This window comes from Gavialis gangeticus, unplaced genomic scaffold, assembly GCF_001723915.1.
Source record: "Gavialis gangeticus isolate Ggan-Ray unplaced genomic scaffold, GavGan_comp1, whole genome shotgun sequence".
Classification (NCBI taxonomy): Eukaryota; Metazoa; Chordata; order Crocodylia; family Gavialidae; genus Gavialis; species Gavialis gangeticus.
The window spans coordinates 132,088,848-132,100,139 of record NW_017729024.1 but is presented as its reverse complement, the minus strand read 5'-3'; the positions used below and the strand labels follow the sequence as shown (position 1 = coordinate 132,100,139).

Genomic DNA, 11,292 nt, shown 5'->3' with positions numbered 1-11,292 from the left:
GGCGTGCTACAGGGAGTTGGGGGAATTTAGACACATGTCTACTGTCATCTCCATTACCCTTGCTTATTTCCCTGGGATTGGTTACAGTAAGGTAGCCTTCCCTGTTGAGCTCACTTTTACAATTGGTCTTTCACCTCTAAATGCTAATCTCATCCCTTGAAGGGACAGGAAGCATGCAGCTGCTAGGCAGAATACTTGGGAACATAGTTTTAGAGGAAGCCTTGCTACTAAATGACAGGGAAGATCTCGAGGAGCAGTTAACCTCTGTGACAGTTCCCTAGTTCTTGACAAACAGCCAGACTCCCTGCTTATCTGAGCTAGAACTAACTGTGCTTCATGAAATTCACTTTTGGCTCATAATAGTTACCTACTGGCAGTTAAAGTTTTCAAAAGCAAGAGACATTGAAAATAAATTATTTCCCTAGATCTTTCCTTAAAAGATTGTTAAAAAAAAAATCAGCTGGAATTTGATGCCAGAATAACTGTTGGATACTTTAACTGCATGACCTTGGGACAAAGGCTCTCAAACACCATTCAGCAAAGACTTCTAGTCATAATGGGCATGTAGGGACCCAGCTGTTGGAGCATTTGGTATATTCTAAATAGTTCCATTTAATTTAAATTATTTTGGTACATAATGAATTTTAAATGAGTTTTAAATAAAATCTTTCAAATATCATTTGCTTTTCATGTTAGTTGCAGTTTTCAGGTATCTTTTTAGCATTTTTGTTACTTCTAATTCTTACCTTTGCATCATATTTGTACTAATTCAGATGAACTGGGAGAATTCTCGCAGGTTTGTTTTTTGTGGCAGAAAAACTTAACTGGGGATACTTGAACAGACATTTGAATGCTGAGCTGTTGCAGAATTTGTACTGCTGAGACTGCATGGCCAGATGGCCCCTGGGTGTACATCTCAGCAGAATCCCTCAGTCTGCCTGGAGACAGATGGCAGCAGTGCCCAGGGCAGCCCTAATTGATCTACACTGATCAGTGTCAGCCTATGTCTGCCTGCAACACAGTGCAGAGATTTTGAACAAGGCATGTACTTCTCCTTGCTCAGCTTGAGCAGCAGAGTCCAGTGAGCAACACACTGTCTCCTGGAGGGAGAGAGTAAGGGGAAGGTGGGAGCAAAGCACGCTGGGGTGCTGAAGGACTATGCTATGCTTTTTGCAGAAGATAATGTATACGGATAGTCATTCTTCCAAGAGAAACTGTCCTGGGCACAATTTAATCCTGGTTGTTCCCAGGTTATTTTCCTCTTGGAGCAACCATTTTTGCTTTGGGAGAAAAATCCTGAACATCTGTATACTTGCAGAGATTCTCTTAGAAGAATCTAAATGTCTGCACATAACCTTGGTATTGAAAGTCAGAAAACTGTCAAGGGACAAAAACATTAAATGTCACAAGCTAGGCATCCAGGGCTATAATGTCTTAAAATTTCTTTCTGAAATACCATCTTAAAAACATGTGTAGGATCTGATTTAAAGCCTATTGAAGTCAGTGGGATTCTGTAGGCCATTGATACTAGTTAAGCCATAGAAAATAGATTTGGCTTCCACTGAAGTAGAACTCCTTAGCAGGAGCAGGAAATGCTGTCATTTTATAGGTCAGTGTTTCCCAACCTTTTGGTTTCAGCAGCACACTTACTGGGCCTCTCCCATCCTGCAGCACAGTAGCTGAATCCAGAGTGGGGGGGTAGAAGAGGGGTTGAGCAGCAGGGGGTGGAGGGGAGGGGGCCGGGGTGGCGTTGCTTAAAGCGCACAGATGAAAATCACTGGCTGGAGCCACGTCCCCTGCTGCCTGTGTCCACGGGGGCAGCAGGTGGGGGGCGTGGCTCCAGCCAGCAGGGGGCATGGCTCCAGTCCAAAATTCTGCAGCACACCTGGACATGCTTCATGGCACACAGTTTGCAAAATGCTGCTATAGGTATGTATCTTTTGGATAAGCTGTTTCTCTAATAGTATATTTGTGGTTTTCCTATCTTGGATCCAGTGGTACAAAGAAAACAGTATATAGCACAATTAGTAACTATTTGCATAATCAGTAGTTCAGTTTCTCCTGAACAATCTGATGTTAAATTTAGTGGTCTGTATTTTACATTGTTTCTACATGGCTCCTATTTTTTTAGGTTTCTAGTAGAGTTTTTGGTTCATTGTGGTGTTTGAAAGAACTCTGGAACATCAGATAAATATTTAAGATTTAGTTGCCTTAACTCCAAAAGGTATAATAGAGAATGACTTTGTCATCGCCCTTCAGACATACGGCAGGTGCTCAGCCCCCAGTCTATGGGCCATATTCAGCCTCTGGCACATGTCATGCGAGTCTGACGGGGAGCCTTGTGGGCCATGGCTTTGCATGCTAGTTGAAGAGTGCTGGGCAGCACAGAGCTGGGTGGAGGTGACACAGGGTTGATCTGTCCTGTGGACCAGCCCCATGTCACTCAACTGGCCCAGAGAGCCAAAAGGTTGAGCACCTCTAAACAAAGAACAAAGGACTATATTATGAGCAAATTACTATTATGTATTCACCAAATGCCAACACAGAGCACTGTGGCTTTTTCAATAAATAGAAAAATGTGATTCTGCATTTTCTATGTGTGACTGTTTTAAGTACGTTTTATAATGTGCACCTACCTCGCCTTTTGCGTCTTATCTATTTGGAGGCTTCAGAAATTTATAGTGGCCTAGAAAGGAATTGCCTTGTTTTGGTACCTTTTAAGACACCTGTCACCATATTGTGTCCATTTAACCCAAACCCAGTAAATCTTTGGGAGCAGCTTATTCCTTTATCTGAAAAAAATATAAAATTTAGCCCTATAATATTAGTCTGCCCTCCTTTGAATCTAAGGTGTTTCCTTGTTCATGAAATCCCAAATCTGAAGTAAAGTCACTTCTGTCATACACTTTCATTTACAGATGTACCTGGGAGTTCAAATACCACCACTTTGGGCTGTAGTGCTTGAGCCTTACAGCAAGTTTCTAGCCTTAATAATGATTTTGTTGAGTGGAAGTATTGGTGACATGTTAGTTTCTTACTAAATTTTTGCTGTTTACAAGTAAACAGATTTTTTTTCACCTGCCAATCCTTCTAACAACCTGGAATTTCAGGCTCAGTTCTTTCCTTATCATGAATCCTCATGAATAATAAAGATTTGGTAGGCCAGAATCTGTCCTGAGTTATTCTTGTGTAACCTCCAGTGTTTCCAAACACCCCTTATCTCTACCATGTAACATTTCTCATTTTGAGGAATCTGAGGAGCACTGGCTTACCCCCAGGTTTCCAGCTGCATTGTGCATTTGTGGACAAGTGTTGCAAGGTGTCAGTGTGGATTGAAAAGGAAGAATAGTCTTCTGTTTAAGGCCTCTGTGGACTTTTACTAGGAAAAGCCTGCCCAACAAAAATAACTTTCTAGCATATTAATTTATATGGAAGTTAATGCTTCATGCAGATTCTGCAGTCTATTCTCATAGCTGTCAACTTTATGCTAATCAATATTGGACAGGAAAGCAAAGTAAAATATGACAAGTAGGGATAAGTTTATCAAGTGCTTAATAATAAAGCAACATAAAAACTGGAAATTGGGTTTTTCAATTGAGTTGGGCCAGGATTTTAAAATGGTTGCCTTTTTAGATTCCTTATCCTTTAGGTATTTTAGTAGATAATTTTAATGTGAGTGTGAAACTGGCTCTATAGATAGGTATCATATTTACTTGAATATAAGATGAGCCTGAATGTAAGATGACCTCTTAATAATTTGATTCTATATGTAGAAAATTTATAGATGTGTTACAATTTTCAGGTGTATAATTCATCCCCTTCCTACAGCTACAGCAGGGAAAATAGTGGCTGGAGGGGTCAGGTTGGTTCCCTTGCCCTCTGCGCCCCCTTTACTGTCAGATCTTGCTCAGGCCCTGTGAGTTGGCCATGTCAGTAAGGGGGCAAAAAGGACAGGAGAGGGCAGAAGCTACAGATCGTTAACGGAGGAGGGCAGGAGAGTGCTGTGGGTCTGATCCTTGAGCAACATTTTTGTACCTATGTATATATAGTACAAACTGTGCATCATATTAGTCCAGAGCCTCATGACTTATCACACAGTTCATTGGGCTGGGCTCCAGCAGAGTCCACAGCATTTCAAGGCACAGTGACCTGACAGCCCCGCACTGCTCTGTGTGTGTGTGTGTGTGTGTGTGTGTGTGTGCGCGCGCACGCATGTATTCCACATACCACCCTGCCCCCAAAAGGCTCCATTTGCTAATTAGCCCCCCACTCATGACCTGCAACCAGGGGTTCTTGTCACAAGTCCTGGGACCCTCCAAAAATTTATATGCAGATGAGGCGCAGGGCTGCCTGGTTTGTGTCCACCCTGTAGAGGATTGGGCCATACTAATCGCTAAGGATCCTGGTTTTCTCTGATTAAAAAAAAAAATCACAAATTCTCTGATTTTAAAAAACCCTAAAATCCATTGTTAAAATTAAAGGTCTCCCACAACAGCCCCCACCCACAACCCCTCTGGGTCCATGCGCTGCCAACTGGGCGAGCGCTCCATATCTCTCCCCAACATCTCTTGGCTCCCTCAGACCCCAGCCAACTTCCCACAGGAGTGTCTGGCCAGCTGGCAACACATGGACGCAGAGCAGTGTGCTGTCAGCCCTTCAGGGAAACCGCACACAGAGCTACGGAGCCTGTTTGGGCCAATTCCATGCTGCTCTGGGTCCATGTGCTGCCAGCTGAGTGGGCACTCCATGACTTTCCCCAACACCTCCCTGCTCCCTCCAGCCAGTTTCCTGCAGGAGTGCCTGCCCGCTGGCGGCATGTGGACCTGGAGTGGTGTGGTATTGGCCCTTCAGGGAAGCCGAACATGGAGGCATGGAACCTGCTCTGCCAATAGTGCACTGCTTGTGGTCCATGTACCGCTGGCTGAGTAGGCACTCCATGTCATTCCCCAGCCCCCTGCAAACCCCACTTACTTCCCAGGCTCCAGGAAGGAGAGTGAGCCTGAGCCAAGCCTTGGGTGTCTAAGAGCCCTTTTCCTCCTCTCCCTCCCTCTGCGGTCAGTGCTGGGGGTTGACCGCCCTTTTTGCAATTAGCTCTTGCAAGCTGGAACTCAGCCAGCCTGCAGAGCTCTTTGCAAAAGCGGGAAACCCACAGGTTTCTCTGCTAAAAGAGAAAATCTGTTTTTTTCCTCTGATAAAATAGGAAAATCTGTGTGTTTTGTTTCTGTGGGAAACAGAAAATCTGAATCCCTGCTAATCGCATGCGACAGGCTGACAGAGGGGGCGATAGAGCCTCTTGACTGTATCAAAGTTTTGTGATGTTTGCCAGAAATTTTAAAGCTTCTGAAGAAACAAGAATCATTGGAAATGGGAAAGAGAGGTATTTCATGTAATGGTTCACTGTGATTTGAAAGAGTTGGTGCCAAGGAGGACTGAGAACAATGGGCGTTACACTGTATTTTGATTAGATGTAGCATTTTTGGTACCAAGGGGAGGGTGTCAGGGCTGACTCTGGCCCTCCTGGTGCTGGTCTGGTATTGCAGTACCTCCAGATCCAGTGCCAGTTCCTTTTGGAAGGAACACTCACCTGTGGGGTGGGGGGGGGAAGTCTCATGTTGTAGTTGAGTAAATACAGGTGTCCTGCATAGTGGTTTTTTTATATACAGTTGGATAGGATTTTTTAAATTTTTTTTTTTAAGCAAAGTAATGTGAAATTCAGTTATCCTGTCAGTCAAGTATTTTTCACTTTCAATAGATGTACTAAATATAAGCAGATAGTACGTAGTATTGTGTGAAGCCTATGCCTATATTATACCAAAAATTATGAAGTCTAACAATTATGTTTTTAGTATGTATATTTATACCAATTGTATATTAGTTATATTGATAATAAATTGTCCTTGCTATACACTTTTGATAGCAGCATTTTCTTTCTACCCATTAATTATCTTTATTAGGGCCATTTTTGATGCTGCATCTCTTAAGTATCCCTGGAAACTTGTATGTGGCATGAGCTGAGAAACAGCATTAAGTCCTGGACTAGTGAGTTTAAGGTCCAATATACTCCAAGCTATTGTTACTGGGAAATAGTGTTTTATACCACTGGAGAGCTAAGAATGTTTCCTACTCTGTTAAAGGATTCCCCCCCCTTATTTTTAGTATTCACCCACCTGCAGCCTTTAAAGTAATAATGATTTGTAGAAATCTTAAATAATGTTATAGTTTTCTTTAAAAAAAAACAAAACAAAAAAACCCCTAAAAAAAATAGTCAGTTTTTTCTTTTTTTCTGTATGAGGTCAGTTAAGTAAAATCAAGTCTTCATTCTTTTGGGGGGAAAAAAAAAACTGTGGAAGCATTCAGTAGAATTTTTTTATTTTTGTAGTGCGAGTATACAAACAAGGACCAATAAAGCCTGCATACCATTATTCTATGTTTTCTTTGTATACAATATATTTGGATTTTATATTAAATTTTTAAAATATTTCTTCTCCAATACAATTTGTTTTACTGATCACATTATATCAATTATACTTTTCAAAAGTCAGTCCTGTATGTGGCAATTTGACTTGCCTTCATAGGGCACTTTTATACATGCTCTGGAGAGTGTGAGGGGGGCCTTTAATTAGAGTGGCTACTAATTAAAGAGGTAACAATTTTAAAAGTCATCTTAGAAATGTTCTTTGCTTCCAAAGGCAAGAAAGAATTTCTTATCCTTTCAGTAAAATTACCTTAAGGTAAATAATTAAAGTTTAATGGTGGTTCTAACTACGTGAGAGCACACATTTTTGTATTTTGTTGGAATACAGAGTAGAATAATACCCAGTAGGAGCTGATCTATTCTTTTAGTCTATCAGTATTCTGTCATGGATTCATGTGCAATGATGGTTTGGCTGCACCAGTCAAAAGGAGGCTTGTTTATATTAATTTGTCAACACGATTTGCATCTACATGCATTTTAGGTATTTGAACTTAAATTTGATACCTGTTTTTGCTGGTATCAAATTTAGGCATGAATAGACTAAAATTGCCATTTTTAAGGTGCACTAAGGGCACGCATGTGTAGACATGTGCCCTTAATACAGCTTAAATTGGGCTAAAGTATCTTAAACGGTATATGTATATGTGCCCAATGTGTTTTTATTTCAAAACAAGTCCTAAACTAGTTCTAGCTGAAAGTTTGAAGATTGCTTTAAGTCACTTTTAAGGTACTTTTGAGGTAATTTAAAAAAAATGTTTAGACTAAATTCTAGCTCCAGATATGCCTGCACAATTCCATTTAACTTCAGCTGAAGTTGATTTGTCTAGTGAAGAACAACGTTTTGGCTAACTAATTATTTTACATAGGATAACATAATATGTAGGGGTCTATACAACTTGAGGAGGCAGCCAGCTGATTTTTGCAAACAGATCATGGGGCCAGCTGCCATTTTCAAGGGCTTATCATGCCTGGGGCTCCTTATGCCTCTGGCCAAGGGGGCCCAGTGGCCTCACCCTTCACCACAGATTGGTTGTGAGGGTTGTCTGTCATGCAGCTCCACCCCTCTCTGCCAATTGCTGGAGAGGTGAGGCTGTATGAAAGGCAAGAGGGGGGTGTCTTCCCCTCCCCCCCACACCACTGACTGCCTTTGTCTGTGCTGACTCAGATCTGTGACAGCCCAGAGCAGCTGAGTACCCAGCAAGTGCCAGTGCATCTCCATGAGGGAAGGTTAGTGGGAGGAGGGGGCCATAAAGGCAGCGCCAGAGGACAGTGACCTAACATGAATCAATAACGGATCTGGTACAGAAGTTTGATAGGTCAGTCTAGTGTAAACCGATTTAAGTCTGATACCTCATTGATCTAGGTCTATCTTAGACTAGGTTCTGCCATTTTTAAACCAGTCTATCAGCACCAGACTTCTGTTCTTTTATGGGTGAAGACCATTTTTGGTCATTTATGCCAATTTTGTATAATGTCTGTACCTGGCCTTAGAGTACAAACAATGTAGTTTGGATTACAAAATTTTAACATCAGCATTGAAAGAAACTAGCAGTTATTCCCTATTATATGAACCAATTATCTTCCATTCTGGACTTGGGTATGATGACGTGAGAGAGAGACTTCTATGCAGGGCCGATCCAAGGGTAATTGGCACCCTAGGCGAACTATGTACCTTGGCACCCCCACCACTTCCAATATAGACAAAAATAAAGCTATAAGATGATAGAGGAGTAGGGGTTCATCTTCTAGTGATCTTTCCTCTGAGATCTTTTTCCCCTTACCGAAGCAAAGGTCTTAGTCCCAGGTGGAGGTGTGGCCGGCCAGGGCTGTTATTTAGAATGATGTTCCTGGGTTTTTTTTGTTCTGCATTTAATTTTGGCATCCTAGGTGACCACCTAGTCCAACCACTAGGTGGAATGGCCTTCCTTCTATATATGTTTTTGTCATTTTGCAAGCATGTAACAGAACATAAACATGAGGCGAGTGTTTCTAAATTTATCTTTTTTTAAAATTAGTCCACATCACCCCACTAATACAAGTCACTGAATAAGAGGTGAACACTATGTATGTAAATCAAAAATGATTAAATACTTTACTACACTGTTGGCCCTGCAATAAAGTAAAACTGACAGCAAAGTACAGTTCTGACCTTGAGGGTTTGACATAAATAATATCTTTCCTGTGGGGAAGGAAAATATCCCTTTCAGTTTTATTAAAAACAATGGTGTGGGAGCTTTTTTTTTTGTCTGATTCAAGTCTCAAAACCTGAAATTGAGTATCTTGGATTCGAAAGTAGCAGCTCAAAAAGGCTCATGTATTTAAAACAGTTGTTTTGAGGTTTCTTTAAGGTTATCACTTTGATTCCCATTGAGCTTAATTTAGCTCAGTTTTGTACAGAACACTGAGTGGAAGTGGAAGATGGAAATTTTTTTTTTATGGCCACGTCCACAGGAGCACAGGCATTTGTTTCCCTGGGGACAAGTAGCAGGAGCACACCTTGTGCCTGGGGAAACTAACACCTGTGCTCATGTGGACACAGCCATAAAAGGCACATTTCTATCTCCCAGAGTAAAAAAACAAACAAACAAAAAAAACCCAACCCATGCTGCAAGGTAGTAGTGCAGGGAATGCCTCCTGCATATGCAGTGTGGCGTCATAGATCGGTCTGTGGCACTACATACTGAATGTCCCTGCTTGTCTGGATGTGGCCTATGGGGAAGCATCTCCAGATCTTCTACTTCATCCCAGGGGCTTAAATAATAGCTACTGCTGTTTCTCACCCAGACAGGAGAGAGAAGCAAGTACTGTTTGCTTACAGGAGAACAGAAATGCTCTCAATGGTATAGTACAGCATGATGCAAATAGTATTAGTTCACTCCCCTAGAAGATAAGTTTTAAACATGGTCAGGAGTCCAGGAACCTAACAGTAATGGAACCTGCCTGGGGGAATTAAGTGAGCTCCTATGTAATCAAGGTGTCTTAGCCAGTATGAGTTAGGGTAGGCAACTCGGATTGAGGAAGGACTGCAGGTAAGCTTACGTGAAGCTCTAATTTCATTGTGCAGGCAAAGATGCGATTGTACCAACAATGATGCTTCCACCTTTAATTTCCATTTGTAGTGAGATGATGATCCTCAAGTGAGGCAATTTGCCATACTGTTAGAATATAAGATAAAAGGTAACAGTTGTAGTTGTGGGTATGAAGAAATGCCAACAGCTAAGTCTGTACCAACTTTAAAGAGAAAACGAGGGCAGAAAAAGAGTTCCTGAAAACAAAAAGCAGGAGACTGTGTGTTGCATGTTAATGCATACTCTGTGTATAAACCATAGGACTTTATAGAAAAAGATGGATGGTTTCGGGGAGCCTCACCTTAACATCACCTTAAAATTAATAACCATTCACTTATGTTAATTTGGTTAGTTTGTGTGTGCACATTGTGAAAAAAGTTCAATGTATAATTCTATTTTTTTCTTTACTTAAGGAATCAGCAGGAGGGGATATTCAGTCTCCTTTAACACCAGAAAGTATTAATGGAACAGATGATGAAAGAACAACTCCAGAAGTGACACAAAACTCAGAACCAAGGGCTGAACCAACCCAGAATGCATTGCCATTTACACATAGGTACAGATTCAATTCACACATCCTGATTAAGTAATACATGTTTGTTTTTGTTGTTAAGTGGATCTTTTTTCCCTTCAGATGACTCCCAAGTGCAACAGTTATGAATTAAAGAATCTAATTTTTTTTTAAAAAAATGGGACTTGACTCTAGGCTTGCAGTAGGTTTGTGGGGTTATTTCCCCCCCCACAGAAAAATAATATTGAAAAATCTGCTGTGTTTTGATATCTTTAGATTTTCTCTTACATTATGAACATTATTTTACAAGCATTTTAATTCCTGAGCACAAGGTGTGTCCCTTTAACAGGAATCAATACTTAATGCCTAAGACCTTAGCAAAATCAATTGTTTCAAATTAGACATCAGGCTTTTGATGATAAGTTGCTAGAAAATGAGGTCTTACTTAATTCTGAAGTATTATAGATTTAAAACAACCTCCTAATTAAACTTCTTTCTGACAGTTAGATATTCTTCATCTGGGTTTTCTGCCAGAAAGTATAAATGAAAGTTACAGCTGTACTCTAAGAAGGAATTCCACTGAGCATGCTTTCCTTCACAGCCCCTTAGAAAAGTTGGGGCAATTTTTTATTTGAAGTTGGAAGTCTTGAGCTAAATTAGATCTAACTAGTATCTTGGGGCACTTTTACACATGCTCCAGCAGCATATGTGGGGGAGAGGGGGGAGTGCTTTAATTGGAGCTGCTACAATTAAAGCACTGCAGTGTCTCATGTATCAGTGTCCCTGAGCTTAAATGGCAGTGGGGGCACATGAACTAGCTAAATGAGCTTTAGGTCAAGCACCCCCACTGCCATTTTTAAGCACAGAGATGCTGATACAAGAGATGCGGGAGGCTGCTGGAGTACAGTAATTACCACACTCCAGCAGACTAGATTAGAGTCTACTGACTCGCTGTAATTACAGAGCATCGGAGTAGCCTCCTCACTTGTGTACAGGCACCCTTAGAAATGATCATAAATATTTGGACAACTTATCTAAGCAGAAGATACCGAGAGCAAGGGAAAGTATTACATATTTAATAAAAATTATGGAGACATTTGAAATATTAGATATTTCAGAAATGTATGGATTTGACTCTTCCAGAGAAATTCTTCCAAAAGTTTAAAAATTCTTGCATGGTACCAAAGACAGGAAGACAGCACAACCTTGAGAAATAAGCACAAAAAAAAAAAAAAAAA

General features: G+C 40.9%; 1 protein-coding gene across 1 annotated transcript in view; it reads left to right on the top strand.

The window, feature by feature from the left end:
* Window positions 1-11,292, top strand: part of HOMER1 (homer scaffolding protein 1) — a 192,469-nt gene that overhangs the window by 98,134 nt on the left and 83,043 nt on the right. The window contains exon 5 of the mRNA XM_019517739.1: window positions 9,957-10,099. Within this exon, the coding sequence (XP_019373284.1) occupies window positions 9,957-10,099 (143 nt within the window). The remainder of the gene's footprint in view (window positions 1-9,956; window positions 10,100-11,292) is intronic.